Genomic DNA, 25,097 nt, shown 5'->3' with positions numbered 1-25,097 from the left:
GCCCTCAAGAATGCCAGGGGGATCCCCAGGTGACAGGAGAGTTCAGTTCGGATGGCGGCTGGGCAGGAGGGACAGACCTGTACTGTGCCCACTCATTCCCTCAGTGAGCCTCTGCCAGGGGACCTGGGGACAGTACGACCCACCCGCCTGGCCTGCAATCAGGGCCCTCACCACGACCCTGGTACCACGTGATGCCAGAGACATCTCTCAGAGATCAGCCTTGGCCCACCCTTTTCTGGGTCCAAACCCTAGCCTCGGCCTTGGTGGCCACAGGGCCACTGAGCCCCTACAACCCTGCCTCACAGGCAGTGGTGCCTCACCACACCCAACCCGACAGCGGGTCATGGGAAATGAGCCTGGGTCCCGTCCCTTATATGCAGCTCCCCTTTAGGCCCCCCACAGGACTCAGATGACCTTTGCTAGGCGTCACAGAGGCCCTCCTCTGAGGCCAGGACTACGCAGGGGCAGCCGGCCTTGATGATTGGCCAGTACCGTGTGCGCGGAAGCGGGGCCTCACCGGGCACAGCAACAGTCCTCCACCTCCAGGACCCACCCTGCTATAGACCCCTGCCTTGGCTCCTCAGGTCCCCAGCCAGGTCCTCACCCTGAGGAGTGTCCGGGAAGGGAGGATCTAGAGGACAAAGAAGGGCCCACACCCCAGCCCTCGCCTCCTGGCTCCTTGCAGCCAGCCCCGAGGAGCAGCCATCACCCTGAAGGTTTGCCTGTGTGCTCTGGCCACACGCCCCTGTACCCTCACCCTCCCTGGCATGGGTTCTCAAGTGTTTCCACCTGACAGGAGATGTCATCCCATTCTAGGCCGGATTCCGCCCCTTCCTTGCCAGCTGCACAGTGTGTCCCCTACAGAGCCCGTGTTCTGGGAGGTGCCGGGCCTGCTTCTCTTTCCCCTGCCCTGGTTTGCACCCTCGTGGAGCTCGTCCACCCACGTGCTCCAGTTCCTTGCCTGTGAACTTCTGGGCAGGACCCTTGTATTGCAGGGGTCTCCCTTGTTAATACTGAGAACTCAGAGGTTAGAGCCTCAAGAGACAGGTCACATGCTGGACTCAGGTTCCCAGAGACCCTACACACCCTGGAGACAAGAAGATGCCATGGTCTCTCCAGGTTGGGCCCAAGGGCCTGGAAAAATCAACTGCAGGTGGGACAGTGGAAGAGTGCCCCCTCCATTGACAAACCTTAGATGAAAGTATCAACAAGGAAAAGGGAAAAGTGGGTGAGGAGAAAGGTTCATGGAGAAAAGCAGCTGTCACCGTGAGACTAACCCAGACCAGAACTATTCTAGTGATAACAAGATGTCAAGTCAGCTTGTAGGCACCACAGGGCCAAAACTTGAAGTTATGTCATTTGGCATGTGCAAGAGAAAATGTTTGGACCTGTAACAACACTCAGAATCAAGACTGGGACGTGACCAGACCCAGAACAAGGGCACCTTTGTCCATTGTGCTGGAAGATCGGGGACAAACACCTGCCTCAACATACCTTACCGTCAATGGCCAGATTTGAAATGGTCCCATCAGACCCTGTGAAGCCAACATTCCTAAATCCTTTTCCTTGCTCTCTGAGCCCAGAACGTTGCCCAGACCCAAAGGAGGGAAACAGAGGCTTTGCACTGTCATGTGTCTCCAGCTGTGTCCTCAGCAAGGACTCCCGACAGACTACTGCTTGTCTTCTCACTGGGCAGTCTTTTCTCAAACGCTGGTGCCATAGCTGGGTGCAGTGGCACACACCCGTTATCCTAGAACTCTGCGATAATGAGGCAGGTGGGTAGTTTTATCTCAGGAGTTCAAGACAAGCCTGAGCAACAGCAAGACTTCATCTCTATTAAAAATAGAAAATCTTCCTGTCCATACCAACCAACAGCAGTGAAGGTGAATGGCATTCTTCCCCGAATACAGTACTCACATGTGCAACCAACCAGAGATGGGGAGTGGATGGTCCAGTGACAGCCAGAGCATTCCCACTGTTTTACCCTGAAAAAACAAACTACAGCCCTGCCCCAGTCACATACCAGGAGCTTACTGGTCTATGCATAGCAGAAGCTTGAGGATGAGCAGCTGCGGCGTGTGACTGATTAATGACACTTTGCTTTGGATTTTTTCACCTTGCCTCTTTAATCTCAGGTGTAAGACATGATGAAAGTTGTGAAAAATGTATCCAAAAGTTAACTCCAACTAGATAAACTGTCAAAATTGTGTTATTGGTTTACTGTTATTATGAATGTCCAAGAAAGCCTAAAGGGACTTGTATATATAATAACACCCAATATCAGATATCCATGCCCCCCTCCCCAGTGGTTCTGGTATTCGCTACAATCCTTCTGAACCCCCAGAGAAAACTGAATTTGCTATGTGGTATACTGATAACTCGACAAAGACAATAACCCGAGTTATAACTGAAGGAATACCTAAACAGGTAGAACAAATATATATACCATTAATAACAATTTTGCAATATATATAGACATGTGTCTTTTTATATTTTTAATAATAATCAGAAATTTTCCATGTAGAAATTCTATATATTTCTAAATAATTATTTCTATGTATTTCGTATTTTGTGTTGTCATTTTAACTTTAATTCTCTAATTGTTAATGGTATGCAATCGATATTTGTATATTTAATATTAATCCGGGGGGGGGAAGCGTGTGAAATCCTAGGTCCTTACCTTTGAAGTGCAGAGGTATATTTTATGTTCCAGAACTTTCCACAAGGCCAGGCTGTGCCCAGGAGTTTGATTGAAAGTGCATCCTTACTTACGCCCTTCCTTTCCATGCCTCCCTCTCCTACTCCCTACTGGTTTCCCCTGGGAGCACTTCCTGAATGCATTATTTGTATATGAATCCAGATCTCATCACGATCTGGAGATCACGATCAGAGATAGATGGTTTATTGGATTTGGAATGGTAGTAACAGAATTCCAAAATTTGATATTTCTTGAAAGGTGTATTTGAGAAATTCAAGCATCATTATTCTAAGTTCCAACCCCATATTCCGTGTATTGAAAATACTTCATATTAACCTCATTACACATTTTATGATGCATCATAATTTTAGTACCTTGCTTCTATGGGCAAATGGGCTTGACCACGCACGTAATCATATTACCAATTTAGTTAATGTAGAAGTCCTGTCCCTGGGGTCTAGAACTTTAAAAGATTGTAATAAATTCTACAATATTTCATGTAGACTAATACCAAGGTAGCAAAAGAACCCCCCCCATCATCTTGAGTTATCTGCTGACCATCTGAAGCATGAGATCAGATTACCCCATCACTACTTTTGCCTGCCTACTTACAGACATCATTAAAGCTCAAAGTAGAAAACACACACACACACAAAAAAAAAAAAAAAAAAAAAACAAAACTGAGGCAATAGATTAGATATATGCCTTCAGAAAAGCTTGGTATTAAACTGTTATTTTGTCAATAAAACGTCATGAAATCAGTCTAGAAAATAAAAATAGAAAATCTGGCTGGCATGGTAGTCCCAGCTACTCGGGAGGCTGAGGCAAGAGGATCACTTCAGCCTGGGAGTTTGAGGTTGCTGTGAGGTACGATGATGCCACGGCAGTCTACCCAGGGTAACAGAGTGAGACCCTGTCTCAACAACAACAACAACCACCACAACAAATACACAAAGCTGGTGTCATAGTCTTGGCTTCTGTGTGTGCCCTAATGTACTGGGAAGAGGAAGACTTGAGGAACATAACTAAACTTGTCAGCACTATGTCCTGAGAATGTGGGGGCAGCACGCTCTTTTGCCTTAAAACTGCAAGTTGATCCCATTCAGGTACCAGATATGGTGAAACCCAGTCAACTGGCCAGACATTGATTCAGAAATGCCGTCATTTCAACACCAACCAGTCTGCACAGGGAGGACAAAGTGGGTAGGAAGAGCCACTGCATACAGGTCTCCTGATAGCAGTGGGTGGTGATAAGAGTGTGGGGCCTGAAACCCAGTCAACTGGCCAGACATTGATTCAGAAATGCTGTCATTTCCACATGAACCAGTCTGCACAGGGAGGAGAAATTGAGCAGGAAGAGCCACTGCATACAGGTCTCCTGATAGCGGTGGGTGGTGATAAGAGTGTGGGGCCTGAAACCCAGTCAACTGGCCAGACATTGATTCAGAAATGCTGTCATTTCCACATGAACCAGTCTGTACAGGGAGGAGAAATTGAGCAGGAAGAGCCACTGCACACAGGTCTCCTGATAGCGGTGGGTGGTGATAAGAGTGTGGGGCCTCCTGGACTGTTGAGATGACCTCCCAGATGGGTGTCCAGCCTGTGCCTCCCTTTGTCACAGGGCATGGCAAACACTATGTACAGCTGTTCAGATTGTGCACCGCTCATCTTTTCATAACTAGATATCTCACACCCCACACTGCATCTTGATTGTTTTGAAATGTTTTTGTATTTTATTATAATTTTTTTCAGATCCAAAGATGGGCTAGTACCTCCTCTGTAGGACAGTGATGAGAATATTTAACATCAAGAGGTTGCTGTGTGGATTAAGTGAGCTATCTTCGTAATAAAGCCACATCTATATATAAATTTCCAAGGCTTCCCCTTTATTACATGCAGTTTTGTGCCCTGTCACCTCAATCTTTTTAAATGCCTGCAGAGCACCCTCATGTGTGACTGAGTTCGTTTATTTAATAGGTTCCCAAGGGGGCCAGCCCGGTTGCTTGTTGTCTCTGGCAACCATGGGCATTTCCATAACGGGAGTGATCATTAGTTCTGTGTTATCTCCTACTGACAGAAGCCATGCCAAAAGTCATGGGAATTTAGATGGCAAGTGGATATTTCCTAACTTCCTCAAAGGTGCTTGTAACCAGAACACTCTCCACCTTTGCTGAGAGGCTCTCCTTCCTTTTCCTTGGAGCGACCTGATCCTTAACCTTACTATGCTCACTATCAAATGATTAGAAAATGCAACTTGGCAAGAATAAGGTGTCCATATCCCAGAGCAAGACAGCCAGTAAACTAACACTATGGCGTGGAGCTTTCCAGATTTAAATTGAGAATGTCCTTATTTTGTTCATAGATTATCTAAAACCAAATGTAGTTCTCCAAATATGCTATGTAAATGTAACACAACGATGGATTTAGGGCTGTGCACAGGGCTCTACTGCTTGTTTTCCTCACGCTCTGCAGAGTAAGCACCTTCTACCCCGTGGACTCTGTGGGGTTGTGGGGAGGGTAGAGGAAGGTAAGGAGGGGGCAGTTAGGGAAAGCATGAGAACGACAGCTCAGAGAGCCTCGCTTTAGCCCACACAGCCACGTCAACAGCCTTGGGAGTTTCTGCTCTCATTTCATAGGTGAAGAAACTGAGGTGAGGTCAGATGAGCATCAGGGCAGGCAGAATCAGAAAACCGTCCTTGCCCTGCAGAGGATTTTCTATCAAAATCCTTTGGGTCTCTTATCGTCCCAGAGGGAGACGGGCCCATGCATCCGGAACTCCGGGGTGGTCTACTGGACCTGCTGGTCACACCTCCAACACCAACACACCCTGGGCTGCCCTAGGTCCTGGTCCCAGTCCCCTGCACGTCCTCCCCCAGCCCACAAGGCGGCGTCACGGCCAGCCACAGCCCGCTCCCTGACCCCTCCCACCCGCATGACTTCCTCCCGTCCTCCCACGCTCCTGCCCCGTACGTCTCTACGCGCACACACACTCCTGCGTACTTCCCGCCCTGCCCCTCCTCCAGCTCGACTTCTACCCCGGAGAAACTTCCGGGGTCTTGAGTTCCTTCAGGTCTGTGCGCCCTCATTACTAACCGGGACCCTCCTGGACAAAGCCCATGGGACCTACCTGAGGGGCAGCGAGATGGGCCCTGAAGGGCGATTCCCAGCTGGTTTGGTGAGACCAGGAGGCTGCAGCCCTGGGGAGGAATGACTGCTGCCGTGCCTGCCCCACAGGGTCGGCATCGCCCCTCATCCTGTCGGAGCAGCCATGGCAGGAGGTAGGAGGCTGGGGAGCAGATATGGGCAGCAGATTTTCTGTCTCCTGGTATGCCCGGGGGTGCTAAGCTCCGAGAGTCCATGAATGGGGTCGTGGAGGGGAGAGGCCTCTGGGTACTCCAGGCCCAGTACTAATGGCCTGAAAGTGAGGGGCTCAGAGAGATGGCCCTTAGTGGCTGCGACAGGGAGAGCCGGGGTCCCTGCTGGGGGTGGAGGAGTACGCGAGAATGAGGACACAGATCAGTTGTTGAAGAACATGTTGCTTCATTATGCAGGATCAGCAATTCTAGCTGCTTTGGACCCTACGTCCCCTGGGCAGTTTGGATGAGAGGACTCTGTCCAGAGGGCTGTCTCTTCTTTCTACTCCAATCACTGTGTGGGAAGTCTTTCTCCGGCGCTGTGGGTAGCACACAGAGGTCACGGTGGCTTTACGCTACCCAGGCACTCGGCCCCTTTCCCAAACGCGGGAAGATAACCTGCGCCAACACCCTCCCACCCTTGGACACGCCCAGGCCCGGAAACCAATGCTCCTCGTGGCAGAAGATCTGGCTTCATGGCCTGGGGAGTGGAGGATGGACACACCCTGCTCTAGAGGGCCTAGGCTACGGCTAATGACCAGACCAGGCTGTAGTGAGGCTGGGTCCTCCACATTGATCCTGAGAGCTACAGTCCTACATGACTGCGATTAAGGGCTTTTGTCAACAGGACCACCGTGTGGACCACCCGGATCTGAGAGGACCAAGGTCCACAGATGCACACCTGGAGCCGCAGCGGATCCATCATTGGCACCAGGGCTGAGAAAATACAGCATTGCAAACCGTGAGTCTGCACTTTGGGTGCTGGCACTATTATTTATTTATTTATTTATTTTGAGACAGAGTCTCACTTTGTTGCCCTCGGTAGAGTGATGTGGTGTCACAACTCACAGCAACCTCAAATTCTTTTGCTTAGCCTCCTGAGTAGCTGGGAATGTAGGAGTGTGCCACAACGCTGGGCTATTTTTAAAGATATAGTCTATCTCTGGCTCATGCTGGTATCACAGGTGAGGTGAGGCAATCCACCCCTCGGCCTGCCGGAGTGCTAGGATTATAGACGTGAACCACCAAGCCGGGCCTAATGGTGGCTTTTTTTTTTTTTTTTTTTTTTTTGAAATATATATTTCTTTTTTTCTTTTTGTAATTTTTATTTTTGTTTTATTTACTTTTTCTTTTTTTTTGAGACAGAGTCTCATTATGTCACTCTCGGTAGAGTGCCGTGGCACCACACTCACAGCAACCTCCAACTCTTGGGCTTAAGAGATTCTCTTGCCTCAGCTTCCCAGGTAGCTGGGACTACCTACTGGCGGCTTTTAAATACAGCCAACAGGTATGTATACAGATGAGGTGCTCATTTCCTCTTCTACTGATTTCACAGGACATTTTATAAGACAGAGTCAGCCAGATGTGGAGGCTCAGGTTTGGAATCCTAGCACTCTGGGAGCCCAACAATGGATGACATGTGCTAAGGAGATCATAAATACGAGATGAGGCTGAGGAAAAGTGAGACCCTGTGTCTGCTAAAAATAGGAAAATTTAGGCACTGTGGCAGGCACCTGTAGTCCCAGCTACTCAGGAGGCTGAGGCAGGAGGATTGCTTGAATCCAGGAGTTTGAGGTTGTTGTGAGCCAGGCTGACACCACTGCATTCCAGCCTGAGCAACGGAGTAAGAGTCTGTCTCCCTGGAATAGATAAAAGTAGAACCAGGCATATTTGTCTTTTTATGACTGGCTTATGTCACATAGCATAATGTCCTCAGTGTTCTCCCATGTTATAGCATGTGACGAGATTTCTTTTTCTATTAAGGCTAAATAATGTTCCATCTAATATATACCAAATTTTCTTTATACATTCATCTGTTGATGGATATTTAGGTTGTTTCATCTCTTGGCTAGTGAGAATAATGTTATAATAGCCGTGGATGTGCAAGTATGTCTTTGCAATCCTATTTTCAATTATTTTGGAGATACTATATGCCCAGAAGTAGTATTTCTAATAGTTCTGTTTTTAGTTTCTTGAGGAACGTCTATACTATTTTTCATAGTGGCTGTACCATTTTACATTTCCACTGAAGTGGTTTGAATGTTCCGTCAAACATTCATGCAATAGAAACTTTCTTGCTATTGTGACACTATTAGGAGGCAGAGTCTTTAAGATGTGATTAGGTTTGAGGGTTCCACCCTCATGAATTGATTAATTATTGCAGAAGTGGGTTCATGATCAAACAGGTGAGTTTGGCCCTTCCCTGTCTAGCTCTGTCTCACAGGTTCATTTGCCCTTCTCCTATGTCATGATGTAGCATGAGGCCCTCACCAGATGGTAGTGCCATGCTATTGGATTTCCCAGAATCCAGAATCATGAGCCAAATAAACTTCTTTTCTTTATAAACTACCCAGAATATAGTATTCAGACGTAGCCATGAAAGATAGACTGCGACATCCACTAACAATGACTAAGAGTTCTAATTTCTCCACATCTTTGCCCACACTTTGTATTTACTGGTTTCTTGATAGAGGCCATTCTAGTCAGTGTTAGGTGATAATCTCATTGTGGTTTTAATTTTCATTTCCCTGATGGTTACTGACGTTTTACATCCTTTCATATGCTTCTCGACCATTGATAACATTTTCTTTGGAAAAATGTCTATTGGAGTCTTTTGCCCATTGTACTAGTTAGTCAGGCTGCCATAACAAATAGGATACACTGGATTGCTTAAGCAATATCAGTGTGTTTTCTGACAATTCTGGAGGCTGGAAATACAAACCTAAGTGTGCTAGCATGGTTGGGCTCTGATGAGGGTTCTCTTCCCGACTTGTAGGCAGCCTCCATCTCACTGTGTGCTACATGAACTCTTCTTTGTGTGCTCACAGCCAGAGAGCAAAGTAAGCTCTCTCTTCTCCTTCTTATACAAGCTCTAATCCCATCATCTTCCTGTATCCCTAATGACCTACCAAAGACTCCATCTTTAAATACTACCACATTGAGGATTAGGGCTTCAACATATGAATGTGCGGGAAACAAAATTCAGTCTCTACCACTCATTTCTTTTGCTATTTGTTCCTGTTATTATTGACGTTTAGGGTTTCTTTATATATCTTGGCTATTAACCATTCATCTTCTACTTTTTTCTTTTTTTCATAGGGTGGTCCTACTATGTTTCCCAGGCTGGTCTTGAACATTTGGGTTCAAGTAATCCTCACACTTCAGCCTCCTGAATGCATAGTTGTACAGGCCAACAGCACTGTACCTGGCGATATAAACCCTTTATCAGATACGTGGTTTGCATACATTTTCTGTCATTCTGAGCTTGCCTTTTCACTCTGTTCATTGTTGCCCTTGCTACAAAGATTTTAAGTTCAATGTACTCCCATTTGTCTATTTTTGCTTTTGTTGTTTATGCTTTTCATATCATATCCAAGAAATCATTCCTCATTTCGATGTCATGAAGCTTTCCCCCCATGTTTTCTTCTTGGAGTTTTATACTTGCCGGTCTTCAATTTCAAGCTTTAATACATTTTGAGTTCAGTTTTATAAATGGTGTATCATAAGAGTACATTTTCATTCCTTTGCAAATGAGTATGCAGTTTTCCAGCATCATTTCTTGAAGAGACGGTCCTTTTCCCCCATTGTGTGGTTTGGCATCCTTGGCAAAGCTCACTGGACCCTATATGTAAGGGTTTATTTCTGGCTTCTCTGTTCCATTCCATTGATCTCAATATCTGCGTTTATGTAAGGGAGTACTGTTTTCATTTGCATATCTTTCTTTCTTTCTTTTTTTCTTAAGACAGAATCTCACTGTATTGCCCTGGGTAGAGTGCGGTGGTGTTATTGCTCGCAGCAACCTCATACTCCTGGGAATATGCCATGACGCCAGTGATCTCAAACTGTTGGGCTGAAGCAGTCCTCTTGCCTCAGCCTCCTGTGTAGATGGGACTACAGGCGTTCACCAGGACACCTGGCTAGTTTTTCTGTTTTTATAGCTTTCTTGGACAAGTTTGAGAACTAAGTTCATGAACCTATTACTGTGCACTTACACTAGCAGCACTGTGTAAACAACTCAGTAAGGTTTCATAACCTTGGTGTATCATTGTCTCACAGTTTTGATTGTGTCGACAGGTGGTTGTCGACATGTGGTTGTGTGTTCAGTATTGTTCTTGCATGTTTTTGTGTGCTGTTGTGGGAAGGTCAGTGTTTGAATTAGATCAATGAACAAACATTTTTATATTTCTTATTGAATTTGGAAAAAGTGGAAGTGAAAGGAAGGACATGTTAACCCAAGGTTATGAGGATAATGCCATTAAAAATGGCAGTGTATAAATAAATTCAATGTTTTTCTGATGGGAGAGAAAGCATGACTGACGAAGAGAGGTCAGGATGGCCAGTAACAAGTATTACTGAGGAAAACATCGCAAGAATTTGTTAAATTATTTATCACACTTGTCGGCTGGCCACAAGAAGCATAGCAGACCAAGTGAGTAACAACAGAGAGCCAGTTAGGAAACTCTTAACTGGAAGTCTTGGCTAACAACTCATGGCTCTTACATCACAACAAGGCACTGGCTCATCTAGCACTGTCTGTGAGGGAACTTTTAGCTAGTACTAGTAACCAAATAACTGTATTAGAACACCTTCCCAACTCACCTGTTATGACCCCAGTGACTTTTTTCTTGCCTGAAGATAAAGAAAGTCTTCAAAAGAAGATATTTTGATGACATCAAGGGTAATAGGACGATGGCATTAAAGGCCATTCCAGAAAAAGTGTTCCCAAATTGCTTTGAAGGTGGATTCGGCACTGGCATCAGTGCGTATGTGTAGCTTTCCAAGGGGAGAGCTTCAAGGGGACTGCAGTGGTATTCAGCAAGGAGGCATGTAGCACTTTTTCTAGGATGAGTCCACAGAATTGTCAGACATATGTTTTGAAATCAGGAGGTGTGAGGGTTTCAACTTGGTTCATTGTCAGGATTGTTTTGGCTATTCTGGATCTCTGGAGGTTTGTTAAAGTTTTGGATTTTTTTATTTCCATAATAAATGGCATTGGCATTTTGGTCGGGATGGCATGGGACCTTTAAACAGCTTTGATAGTGTGAACATTTTAACAACATTCAGTTTCCCGATGATGGATACAGGATGCCTTTCCATTTACTTGTGTCTTTAGTTTATGCCTTGTTATGTTTCTGAATATTGTGTAGTATTCAGTGTTCAAGACTTTTGCCTCCTTGGTAAAGTTTATCCCAAAGTATTTTGTTCTTTGTCATAGTATTGTAGATGGGATTATTTTTTATTTCCTTTTGAGATTGTTCCTTGTTAGTGTATAAGAACACAACTGATGTGTTCTGTGACCCTACTGAGTTCATTTATTAGTTCTAAGCGTTTTTTGGTGGACTCTTTCTAGTTTTCCATGTAGAAGAGTATATAGTTTACAGACAGAGGTAAATGTCTGTCTTCCTTTCCCATTTGGATGCTTCATATTTCTTTGTTTTTGCCTAATTCCTCTGGCAAGGACTTCCAGTATTATGTTGAATAAAAGTAACAAGAGAGGGATCTTTACCTTGCTTCTGACCTTAGACGAAAGGCTTTTAAATTTTCCCAGTTAAGTATGATGTTAGATTTGGGTTTTATCTATATGACCTTTTTTTATGATGAGGTCATTTCCTTATTATTATTATTATTATTATTTTTTTTTTTGTGAGACAGAGTCACTCAAGATATCTCACTCAGTCAGCCTGGGTAGAATGCTGAGAGCTCACCGCAACCTCAAATTCTTGGTCTCAAGAGATCATCCTGTCTTAGCCTCCTGAGTCGGTGGGACCACAGGTACCCACTATAATGGGGTAGAGACAGGGTATCTCTTTAGCTTAGGCTGGTCTCGAAATCATAAGCTCAGGCAACCAACCTGCCTCGGCCTCCCAGAGTGCTAGAATTGCTGTCATGAGCCACTGCGCCTCACTGATAATTTCTTTCTATTCCTAGTTTGTTTAGTGTATTTGTTGTGAAAAGCCAGCCAATTTATTGTATTTTATTTTTTATGTTTCCAAAGACAGGGTCTTGTTATGTTTCTCAAGCTAGTCTCACACTCCTGGATGCAAGTAGTTCTCCCACTTCAGCCCCCTGAGTAGCTGGGATTTCAGGTGCGTGCCACTACACCTCGCTAAAGTCAATTTATTTTTTTTTAATAAAAATAATATATACCTTGTGAACAAAGGGTGAAGCAGAGCTGAAGTTTTTCCTATTTTGAAAGAAACATTTTAAGAAAATAAGCGATGTCTCCAAAAGAAGCATAGGTCTTAAGGAGATTTCAGAAAACATTTTCAAATAACCCTTGGTTAATACTCGGAATTATCACTCGCTAGTTCAGAAACCCCCGTTTCTTATGAGAATCTCCAGAATCTGGAAACATTTACCAACCAAACCCCTGGTTTCTTATCACCTTTTAGGCAAACAATAGCCTTCAGAATGGAACAGAGTAAACGCCAGAAGGTGAGTGTCTTCCAAACCCTACTGACAAGAAAGTCTTCTCACAGGTAATCGAAGGAGAATGCACAGAGTGTCTTGCAACTGCTCCCTCCTTTCCTGGTCTCTTTAGCACATTGCCTCACATCATTATCATCATTTTCACAGTTAATAAGAACAGTAGCAATAATTGCTATCATTGTCTTATTTTGGAACTACTTTAGAATTATTTTAAGTATTTCACCTGAAGAAATTCACTGAAACCTGTCAACAACCCTGTGAAGTAGGCACTAAAACTATAACTACGTTATGGATGAGGAAGGTGTGGTACAAAAATATTCAGTTATACACCTGAGATCACGTTTAGTGTTTTTGCTGTCTAATCCAAAACTTCCCTAAAGCACTTAGGAGCTCATTAAAAGTTTAATTGTTTTATAAAATTTATTCTGTCTTATTTCTAGATCATTCATCTGACTGAGTTTCCAACCTCAGTTTTCCCAGAGGTTATGGTCAAGTGAGAGATGCAGGAAGATGCTCTGACCAAGGGAAGCTCACAGATATTCAGACAGGGTGTACTAGGGATTGTCCCAGATGACAAGGGATGGGGTCGCTCCCCTCTTAGGGGACTCATTTTGATAAAAGCAACCAGGTTCCAGCCCCGAGGGGCTTCGGGTTTGAAGACTGAACAAAGAACAAACAAAATAACTTAGGACTTCATATAGGTAATACACTATTCAGTAGAAATATATCCTTCTGAACCAATTCCAAATGCTTATTCCTGTAGGAGGAATAATGGCTCCTTCCTCTAGGCTCATTTAGGCCACTCTCATGCTGTTTGGAATCACTTGTTTCAACCTGCTGCCTTTGCATGGTGAGCAATGTGAGCGTCCCTTGAATGTTTTCTGAACGAGTGATTCCAAACATACAAATTAAAAAACAAGTAACAGGATCAAAGAATGCTGCAGATAGTATCCTTGCGTTAGATCGAAACTGTGCAGATGATTGAGAGGGAAAATTGGTATCTGGACCATGAGAGAAATTATGACTCTGATATGTATACTGTTGAATAGCCCATAAAACACTTTGGCCAACATTATTCCATTTGATGGTCACTGTGACACTAAAAATTAGCACATATGGCAATTTATGGATCAGGAAACTGAAGTGAAATAGGATGGCACACCCTATTTCTAGCAGAGTTGGAACGGAAACCAACTAAGTAATCTAGTCCCAAAGTCAAATATTCTTTCTAGGACACTGCAATTTGTAACTTGTAGCATCCCTTTTTTAGTTGTCTAGAGACACTGTCGGTTCCCCAGCTAGTCTTGTCAAGTAACCTCCCTCTTTTGCCTTCACTTATATGGCACAGTTTGGCAGAAAGTTGAAGGGACAGAGCCATAAAGCAGGGGCTGTAGTCCTGGACTTACTGCCCTCTTCGGACCTCCCTATTTCCTCTAGGATTCAGAACCCAGGGCCTTTCTAAATATTCTTATTTATGATTGATTTATTGATTGGGCTTTTGGAGACAGAGTCTCACAGAGTCACCCTGGGGGGAGTACTGAAGCATCATTATAGGTCACAGCAACCTCAAACTACTGGGCTCCAGTGATCCTCTTGCCTTAGCCTCCAAAGTAGCTAGGGCTACAGGTACCCACCACTACATCTCACTAGTTTTTCTATTTTTAGTAGAAACAGAGTTTCACTATTGTTCTAGCTGTTCTGGAGCTCCTGAGCTCAGGCAACCCACATGCCTTGGCCTCCCAGAGTGCTAGGATTAGAGGCATGAGCCACCACACCTGGCCATTTCTAATGATTATTGAAGTATTAACTAAAGTCATGCATGTGAAAACACACTGCAAGCCCTAAATAACTAAAGAAATGCATTTTGTCTTTTAATATATGACCCTCACATGGAAGGGAATGCCCAGGGCGCCATTAAGTCACGAGTCTAGTCTGAAAGAATTGTCAGGACCAGTGATTTCATTGAACACTAGTGGCTCAGAGCAGCACCGGAAACACATGTCCCCTCCCAGAGAAGCAAGTGCCTCTGGACAGCACTCTAGACAGAAGTCAGGTAAGACAAAATAATTGGGGAACTTTAGTCTCCCTCTATGCTTTAGAAGTTTGATGAGTATGGTCTAGATATACGGGGTTGACTTTGGATAGGCCTGGGCTTAAGCTGGACTAAGCTGTGAGACCAGAAGTTGGGTGCAGTACTGAATAGCAAGTAAGAACATTCACGTTGAAGTCACACACTTGGGTTATAATCCGCATAGGAGCATTGGGGCCTTGGGATAATGTTCTAACTTATCAGACCTCCTGAATGCTCATCTGTAAAAAGAAGGTAAGGATACACACCTCATGGATTGTGTGAAAGCATGACATCAAATAGAAAAGAATCGATACATGCAAGGTGTCCGGGAAATCCATCTGTGATAATGGAGACCGTGCTTTCTTAGTGCCCCGGCCTTTGCTCCATGCCTATCATGTAGTGTGCCCTCAACAAATCTTTTGTGAATGAATGAATGTATGAATAAACTGTGTCATAAGTAAGAAGTTTGGGAGTGGAATAGGATAATGGGAACAGCCAGAAAGTGAAAGTGAATTAGGCATCTGTATTCAGTGTGGGTGTGGAGTCTTCCTCTCTCTTATCATGAACCAGTAGTTGGGGGTTGGGGGAGGGGAGTCTATAGAAGAATGAATGATACTTTAATGGTAGGAGAATTCACATTTTCTGATTTAACCGGGAGGAGTACCCCAGACTCCCACCTTCACTCACTTACTCTTCCCCAACTTAGATCTCAGGAAAAAATGAGATTGAAGTGAGGATGTATAACATGCGAGAAAGAATGTATGACCATTCATACAAAGAGGTCAGCGAGCCTCAGGTTGATGACTATCCCTGTGAGTGACCCTTTGTCCTTCTCACACATAAGGCTGTTGTGTCCTTATATAATAATTTCATCTCATCCTTTGGCCCCCCAAACTTGCCTTTAGTCTGCTGACATGGAGTACAGGAGTGAGGCTAAATGATGTGAACACTGGGCTCTGTGTGAAGTGCTTTATGTCAAGAACATGAACTACACCTATCCTAATTGCTGCCACTCTCCCTTCCAGATTGTGAGAAGTGTCAGAACTTCTTCCTTGACCACTGTGCTGTTCATGGGCCCCCTATATTTGTAAAGGACACTGCAGTGGACGTGGGGCATCCCAACCGCGCAGCCCTGACCCTGCCCCCTGGGCTGAGTATTACACAATTGGGCATCCCTCGGGCTGGGCTTGGAGAATGGAATAAGGCATCTGAGTTGCAACTGGGGCTGAACTTTGGCCCTTATGAGGGCCAGATCACTGAAGATGAAGGGGCACCCAGAAGTGGATACGCCTGGCAGGTGAGAAGTGCCTACCCTTTCCCCTATTCTGGCTTCCCACATCCCTTGTGTGCCTTTGGTTGGAAGTCACCCTCTACCTGGGAGGACATGCACAGAGATAACACGGTGAGCTCTGTGTGCCCACTGGTCTCTGCATGGACAGGGAACTCCAACGTAAAGGTCAGAGAGCATGCCGGGGCACAGGGCCCAAAGAGGCGCATCCTCCCTGTGGGCCTGTGCTCCAACAGGACGGTGGGACTCAGACTTGGAGCTGACACCTAAGGCTAACAGCTGAGTCCACACAGTCTCCCGGGGCACTCATGACAGGAGAGAAAACTAAGTCATCTGATTACTACCCTCTAAACAGCCTTTAACTTGTTTTATTGAAACTCAGATCACCAAGGGAAGAAACTGCTATGAGATTGCAGATGGGAAGGATCAATCTCGGGGCAACTGGATGAGGTAAGGACAGTAGTTTTCTGGGTTCCAGAGAGGGTGTTTGTCTCTCACAAGCCCAGTTTCCTTTCCTTTGCATCACACATCCTTCAGTGGCTTTTGTATCCTCTCCCTCTATTTTTCTCCATATGATGCACTTGCACATCACCCACATTTAGAAAAAGAGACAAAAATATGAATGTTATGAGTTTTATCAAAATATAAATCTCTATGATACATAAAATTGATGCAGCAAATCTTTGAAGAGCCTAGATTCACCGGGGACACTGAATTCACATTTTATTTTATCTAATCCACATTTATTAAGCACTTATTATGTTCCAGTTTGAAAACGAAGTTCATTACTTGAACAGATCATGCATCCATGTCATTGCCGGGGCTGTACTGCAGATAGACATGAAACATTTAATTATGGGAATATAAATTATGCCATAATTTCCCTATTTTCCAAGACACACACAGTGCCAAGACAGCATAAAACAAAGGATCTTTAAGCTGTGAGGGCAAGAAATCTTCTTGGGGACACAGAATACGAATAAACATGTACTATTCTGTGCTATTCTGCTAGGACAGTTCTCCAGGTTTCTATCGGAATCTGGGTAAACTGTGGACAGACTGGGGGTAGCCTCTCACCATGACTAAGCCGACTTGGACTGAGTGTAGAATGGTGTGTGCTAATCTAGAAACAGAGTACGTGAGCAAGCAGCAGGTGCAGTGGTATAATTAGCATAGGGTTTGAAGAAGCTAGAGGACACTTCCTCCTATGGCCCATGAAGGTGGAGGTAAGTCTGGAACTGGGCTTTAAAAAATGACTAAAGAGGTGGCGGGGGATCATTCCAGGCAGGATGAGGCCTGTGAGCAGGACCTAGGACAGGAATTCATAGAACACTGAAAAGAGTGGAGTGTGGGCAGAGGGCAGTCTGAGGAGCAGTGGGAAGTGTGCAGCACTGGAGCACGGAGGCTTTAACCACCAGGAAGCAAGCCAGATGTGGGCCTGACAGGTGGTGGGAACTTACTGCCTGTCTTCTTTTCCTCTGCTGCTCAACATAGGCATGTGAACTATGCCTGGGATGATGAGGAGCAGAACCTGGCAGCCTTCCAATACCACAGGTATATCTTCTATCCGGCCTGCCAGGTCATCAGGCCAGGCTATGAACTGATGACCTGGTATGGGGACGAGTACGACGAGAAACTGGGCATCACGTGGGCCAGCAAGCGGAAGAAAGAACTCACAGCAGGGCACGGTGGGTACCACGATGACTCCTTAGGAAGGAAATGGAAGGAATGCTTCTCCTTGGGAATTCTCGTGGTTTAGCTCTTACACTGTATTTTTATTTTCATTTTTTAATTTTTATTTTAGCTACAATTGTAGTTCACTGCAGTCTTCAACTCTAGGCCTCAAGTGATCCTTCTTATTCAACCTCCCAACATCCTGGGACTACAGGCCTAAGCCACTGCGCCCAGCCTAGCTCAACTCCTAAGTAGAGTAAAACAGTCTAAAGTTAGTCAAATTTTCAGTCAGGTGCTTCTGAAATTAAAAAATTCAGGTCATGTTCCATTGAATTCTAGGAACAACTTTTAAAGTTTTAGATTTTTGCTCTGATTTCATATTCTAAGCATTTCAGGCACAAAATTTATAACATCAGATAGTGCTGAAAACCGTGAAGGAAAAAAGCAAGTTGTCTCACCTACCATCTCTCTTGACAAGATAGTTTCTTCTGACCAGTTTAGTTTGTTCTTTTTAAATTCCTCCACATTGCTATGTGATATGCTTCTATTGTTGTTCATTCACTCAGTATCCCAATTAGTTGTCTGTGAATTGCTGCTCTGTACCAGCTTTCTGGGAGCTAGAAGTGGAGCTTAAAGGAGACGCTCAGAGTCTCTGCTCCTGGGCAGCTGACACGTGAATGAGGAAACAACACATACACACAGACACACACACACACACAGACACATGCATATCAGACTGTGATCAGTGCTTTGGAGAACACTAGTCAAGGAAAAGTGCCCAGGCGTGAGTGTAACGAGAGGGTGGGGTGTCGCAGGGTGGTCAGGGAAGGTTCCAGTCAGGGGTGGCATTTGAGAGGTGCAAACAGCAGTAGGAAAAGGATTCGGGGCAAGGGGAGGAGCTGGTGCAATGGCCCTGGGGCAGGGAAGAGTTAGGGTGTCAGAGAGCACTCAGGTGAAGGAACCAGAGAGGGTAAGAGCACAAGTGGGAGAGACACAGAGAAGCCTGGAAACACAGGGTCAGTGATTCATGGCAAGACACTGGGGGTTTCCAGAGTGGGACGGGAATGGCGGTGGAGCTTTCAGTTCCCTGCTTGGTTCTCCACTTGGAGATGATGCTGTGGTTAATTTTCGGAAAATGGACTGTAGTGAGTGATCCCCTCAGAGGCTTCTCAGTCTCCAGGTGAGAGATATAAAGGTGGAGATCCAGGAGGTAAGAAGTCTGATTAAGGATTCATGTTAAAGAGGACTTCCTACTGTGTTTGAAAAGGGCCTTATAAGATGGAATGACATTAAGTCAAGCATGAACACTTGCTGTGTGGACTGAGGAAGGACATTTTTTTTTTTTTTTAAACAGAGTCTTACTATGTCACCCTCAGTAGAGTGCCATGATGTCACAGCACACAGCAACCTCAGACTCTTGGGTTTAAGAGATTGTCTTGCCTTAGCCTCCCAAGTAGCTGGGAATGCAGGCACCCACCACAATGCTCGGCTATTTTTTTGGTTGTTGTAGTTGTAGTTGTAGTTGTTTGGCAGGCTCGGGCTGGGTTCAAACCTACCAGTTCTGGTGTATGTTGCTGGCACCCTCGCCGCTGAGCTACATGTGCTGAGCCGGAAGGACATATTTTTATTTTATGATTTGTGGCAATCCATTGCTTGGTTGGGGCAGGAAGACTCAGAGCCCTTTGGTCCATGGACTTCTCTAATGAAACTTGTCAGAAGACAATGGTCATCTATCTTTAATCTACTTAAACAGGACAATTTCCAGCCCAGAATCTATATCCCGCTAAGCTAAGCTTTAAAATTGACTGAGAAATCAAATCTTTTATTGATATGCAAAAATTGAGGAAATTTGCCACAACAAGACCAGCTTCACAGGAAATATTTCAACCTGTTGTACTCACTGACCATCACAATGGACCTTCAGCAATGTAAAAACCTGGAAATTAAAGGACAGAACCTAGTTTCCACAATGATGCAAAAGACAAAGCTAAGCAATGGCCTTTCACAAAATAAGATGGATAGAACGCTACCACACTTATCAATTATCTCAATAAATGTCAGTGGCTTGAATTCCCCACTGAAGAGGCATAGGTTGGCTGATTGGATTAAAAAACACAAGTCATCTATTTGTTGTGTGCAGGAAAGACACTCACATCAAAAGGCAAATTAGAACTCAGAGTTAAGGGTTGGCAGTCAATTTTTCAGGCAAACGGAATTCAGAAGAAAACAGGGGTTGCAAACTTATTTTCAGATACATGTGGATTTAAAGCAACCAAAGTCAAAAAAGTCAATGATAGTACTTCATATTGGTCAAGAGAAAATTACAACACGAAGATATTTCAATTTTAAATATTTACGCTCCCAATTTAAATGCTCCCAGAGTCTTGAAACAGACGTTGCTTAGTCTGAGCTATATGATATCCTATAACACCATAATAACAGGGGACTTCAACACCCCTCTCTCAGAGCTGGACAGATCCTCTGAACAGAAATTAAACAAAGATATTAGAGATTTAAATGAGACCCTAGAACAACTGTGCTTAATAGACGTTTATAGAACACTCCATCCCAAAGAATATACATTCTTCTCATCATCCCATGGAACATTCTCCAAAATTGATCATATCCTGGGACACAAAACAAACCTCAACAGAATCAAAAGAATTGAAATTCTACCTTGCATCTTCTCAGATCACAAGGCACTAAAAGTGGGACTCAACTCTAATGAAAAGGGTCAACCTCACACAAAGGCATGGAAGTTAAAAAACCTTATGCTGAATGACAGTTGGGTGCTGGAAGAAAGAAAAAAGGAAATCATTAACTTCTTGGAGTATAACAATGAAGACACAGTTACCAAAACCTCTGGGATACAGCAAAAGCAGTCCTGAGAGGAAAATTTATCGCTTTAGAAGCCTACATTCAAAAACCAGAAAGAGAGCATATGAACAAACTTACAAGCCATCTTATGGAATTGGAAAAAGAAGAACAATCTAAGCCTAAACCCAGCAGAATAAAAGAAATATTCAAAATTAAATCAGAGATCAATGAAATTGAAAACAAAAGAATCATTCAGAAAATTAATGAAACAAGGAGTTAGATTTTTGAAAAAATAAATAAAATAGATAAACCTTTGGCCAGACTAACTAGAAATAAAATAGTAAAATCTCTAGTAACGTCGATCAGACATGACAAAGGGGAAATAACAACTGTTGCCACAGAGATACAAGAGATCATCTTTGAATACTATCAGAAACTTTATACCCAGAAATTTGACAATGTGAAGGAAATGGATGAATATTTGGAATCTCACCTTCTCCCTAGACTTACCCCAGATAAAATAGATCTCCTGAACAGACCAATTTCTAGCACTGAGATTAAAGAAACAATAAAAAAGCTTCTGCAACAAAAAAATAGCTGGGCGTTGTGGCGGGCGCCTGTAGTCCCAGCTGCTCGGGAGGCTGAGGCAAGAGAATCGTGTAAGCCCAAGAGTTAGAGGTTGCTGTGAGCCGTGTGACGCCACGGCACTCTACCCGAGGGTAGTACAGTGAGACTGTCTCTACAAAAAAAAAAAAAAAAAAACTCTTTAAAAAAGAAACAATAAAAAAGCTTCTAAAAAAAAAAAAATGCCCTGATCCGGATGGCTTCATACCAGAATTTTATCAAACTTTCAAAGAAGAGTTTGCTCCTGTACTGCAGAAATTATTCCAAAAAAATGAGGAGGAAGAAATCTTCCCCAACACGTTCTATGAAGCAAATATCATGCTCATACCAAAAGCAGGAAAAGACCTAAGTAAAAAGGAGAATTTCAGACCAATTTCAGTAATGAATATAGATGCAAAAATTCCCAACAAACCCCTAGCCAATAGATTACAGCTTATCATCAAAAAGTCATACATCATGATCAAGTAGGTTTCATCCCAGGGATGCAAGGCTGGTTTAATATATGCAAGACTATAAGCGTTATTCACCATATAAACACTAGCAAAAGCAAAAACTATATGATCCTCTCAATAGATGCAGAAAAAGCATTGGATGAAATCCAGCATCCTTTTCTAATTAGAACACTGAGGAATATAGTCATAGGTGGCACATTTCTGAAACTGATCAAAGCTATCTATGACAAACCCACAGCTAATATTTTACTGAATGGAGTAAAACTGAAAACTTTTCCTCTTAGAACTGGAACAAGACAAGATTGTCCTCTGTCACCAGTACCATTCAACATAGTTCTGGAAGTTCTAGCCAATACAATTAGACAAGACAAGAAAATAAAGGGCATCCAAATGGGAGCAGAGGAGGTCAAGCTCTCCCTTTTTGCTGATGATATGATCTTATACTTAGAGAACCCTAAAGCCTCAACCACAAGACTCTTGGAAGTCATCAAAAAGTACAGTAATGTGTCAAGATATAAAATCAATGTCCAGAAGTCAGTTGCCTTCGTAAATGCCAACAACAGCCAATATGAGAGGTTAATAAGGACTCAACTCCCTTCACCATAGCCCCAAAGATAATGAAATACTTAGGAATATACCTAAGAAAAGAGGTGAAGGACCTCTATGAAGAAAATTAGGAAACCCTAAGAAAGGAAATAGCAGAGTACATTAACAAATGGAACAACATGCCATGCTCATGGCTGGGAAGAATCAACATTGTTACAATTGTCTATACTTCCCAGAGCAATTTACTGATTCAATGCCATCCCTATTAAAATACCAACATCCTACTTTCAAGTTTTGGGAATAATGATTCTGTGTCTTGTATGGAACCAGAAAAAACCCGGCATAGCTAAGGCACTTCTTAGTAATAAAAACAAAGCCAGGGGTATCACCATATCAGATTACAGGCTGTATTACAAGGCCATTGTGGTCAAGACAGCATGGTACTGGCACAAAAAATAGAGACATAGACATTTGGAATCGAATAGAAAACCAGGAAATGAAACCAACAACTTGCAGCCACCTAATCTTTGATAAACCAAACAACAGCGTCCACTGGGAGAAAGACTCCCTATTCAATAAATGGTGCTAGGAGAATTGGATATCCACATGTAAAAGACTGAAACTGGACCCACACCTTTCTCCACTCACAAAAATTGGTTCAAGATGGATAAAGGACTGAAATTTAAGTCATGAAACAGTAAAAATCCTCAAAGAAAGAATAGGAAAAACACTGGAAGATACTGGTTTGGGGAAAGACTTTATGAGGAAGACTGCCATGGCAATAGCAACAACAGCAATAATAAACAAATGGGATTTCATTAAACCGAAAAGCTTCTGTACAGCCAAGGAGACAACAACCAAAGCAAATAGACAACTTACCCAATGGGAAAGGATATTTGCATATTTTGAATCAGACAAACGCTTAACAACCAGGATCTATACAGAACTTCAATTAACCCACAAGACAAACACCAACAATCCCATAAATCTATGAGGAAGAGAGATGAATAGAATCTTCTCTAAAGATGACAGATGAATGGCCAGTAAACATACGAAAAAATGCTCATCATCCCTAATTATTAGGGAAATGCAAATTAAAACCACCCTGAGATATCATCTAACCCTAGCAAGAATGGCCTATATCACAAAATCTCAAAACTGCAGATGCTGGCGCGGTTGTGGAGAGAAAGGAACACTTTTGCACTACTGTGGGACTGCAAACTAATACAACCTTTTTGGAAGGAAGTATGGAGAAACCTCAAAGAACTCAACCTAGACCTCCTGTTTGATCCTGCAATCTTATTACTGGGCATCCATCGAGGAAAATAAAACAACACCTTTTATTATAAAGACACTTGTACTAGGCTGTTTATCGCAGCCCAATTTACAATTTCTAAAATGTGGAAGCAACCTAAATGCCCTTCAATCCAGGAATGGATTAGTAAGCTGTGGTATATGCATAGCATGGAATATTATTCAGCCATAAAAAATGGAGATTTTTTAGCATTTGTACTAACCTGGATGGAGGTGGAACACATTATCCTTAGTGAAGCATCACAGGAATGGAGAAGTATGAATCTTATATATTCAATTTTGATATGGGAACAATTAATGACAATTACTGACACAGTGGGGAATGGGGGAAGGGGAGACCAGATAGAGAAGGAGGGAGTGGGTGAGGGAAAGGAAAAGAAGAAGAAAAAAAAAGACAAGAAAATAAAATTGTGACTAATTCTGACATAAATTGGATTTAATTTTGACCAAAGTACATTACTTCAATATTAATTTTTAATTCAACTTGTTAATATGTTGTTTGGGATATTGCATCCTCATTCATAAGTAACATATGTTAGTAATTTCCCCTTTATAATAATATATTCTCTCCAATTTTAATATCAGATGTACCCAGATCAAGTAGAATGATTTTGAAGGATTTCTCCTTTTTCTATTGTCTGTAAGATTTGGCATAATCTGTTTTTTGAAATTATCTTTTACTTTTATTTATAAATGCTAGTTATCTTTTTTCTGAGACTTAAAAAAAATAAGTTAACTAATGATTGCATACTGAATCTCAGAGTTAAAGCATTCTATAATAGACATACTCTTATATGACAATGCAAATGTTACTTTTCTTTGTATTATTATTATTATTGCTTAATATTTTGATGCAGCAATTCTCTGATTTCTTTTCTGAATGTATTTATGTTTGTTCATTCTTTATGAGGTTTTTGTTTCTAGTCCTTATCTTAAACATTGTTATTGTTATTAAATTTTAAGCCTCTTTAATTTTGTGAAGACAAAAACGGAAACCTAATAAACACGTGTATATGTCAAAAAAAGAAAAAGAAAAATGGACAGGAAAGGTCTACCAGACCCATGGTGGGAGAGCATCTACCTTTTTAATATACCCAAGAATGATCAGTGGAACAGGCTTTACTACACCACAAAGTAGATGGCCCAGACAGCATTGTTTACATCTGTTCTGACCGAACACTTCCTCTCTCAGCAGATGCAAAGCCGTAGAATCATCCATGTCCATCATGCTCTCTGGCCTTCTCCAGTCAGAAGTCCCTCAGTCAACATGTAGAAGGCACCCACTCCTCTCAGATCTCCCCAGGAACATCTGGAAGAAAGCACCGTGGACCAGAGAATCCCTGCCCTGGCTATCAGAGTCAGGAGCAACAACTTTCTGATCCACCCGGCCGGAATGACAAAACGAAGGCCAAGAAGTCAACAAAATGTCAAAACCCTCTCAGAAAAGACACAGCAGAGCAGGATTTCAGGGATATCTTTTCACCCAGCTAAAGGACAAATGGGGAGGTCTAGGGAGGGTGAAAGAATGATAGAACCAGGCCAGAATATGGGTCCACAGGAAACTGGCAAATTATGTGTGAAGGTAAGAATCTCAAGAATCGTAAAAGATTGCAAATGGGGAGTGTGAGCAAAGCTTCATTATGTCAAACCCCCTCACACACCAGAGGAAACACACAGGGGAGAAGCCCTATGCCTGCAGGGAGTGTGAGCGAGGATTAAGCCATAAGTCAACCCTCCTCACATACCAGGGGACACACACAGGGGACAACGCCTATGTGTGCAGGGAGTGTGAGCAAAGTTTTAGCCATAAGTCAACCCTCCTCACACACCA

The 25,097-nt window shown here is 43.2% G+C and overlaps 1 protein-coding gene and 2 pseudogenes across 1 annotated transcript; 2 read left to right on the top strand and 1 right to left on the bottom strand.

Moving 5' to 3' along the window:
- The window catches only part of LOC128577232 (Krueppel-like factor 4), an 873,632-nt pseudogene that overhangs the window by 489,200 nt on the left and 359,335 nt on the right, over positions 1–25,097 (top strand).
- Positions 1–25,097, bottom strand: part of LOC128577233 (Krueppel-like factor 4) — a 793,492-nt pseudogene that overhangs the window by 490,338 nt on the left and 278,057 nt on the right.
- Positions 14,476–24,645, top strand: LOC128577237 (histone-lysine N-methyltransferase PRDM7-like). The gene is made up of 4 exons (XM_053579383.1): positions 14,476–14,533; positions 15,577–15,848; positions 16,222–16,289; positions 24,462–24,645. The coding sequence occupies exons 1-4, from the start codon at positions 14,479–14,481 to the stop codon at positions 24,643–24,645; spliced, it is 579 nt and encodes a 192-aa protein (XP_053435358.1). The 5' UTR covers positions 14,476–14,478.

This window comes from Nycticebus coucang, chromosome X (assembly GCF_027406575.1).
Source record: "Nycticebus coucang isolate mNycCou1 chromosome X, mNycCou1.pri, whole genome shotgun sequence".
Taxonomy (NCBI): Eukaryota; Metazoa; Chordata; class Mammalia; order Primates; family Lorisidae; genus Nycticebus; species Nycticebus coucang.
Note: the sequence above shows the minus strand (reverse complement) of the source record. Positions and strands in the feature narration are given on the sequence as shown.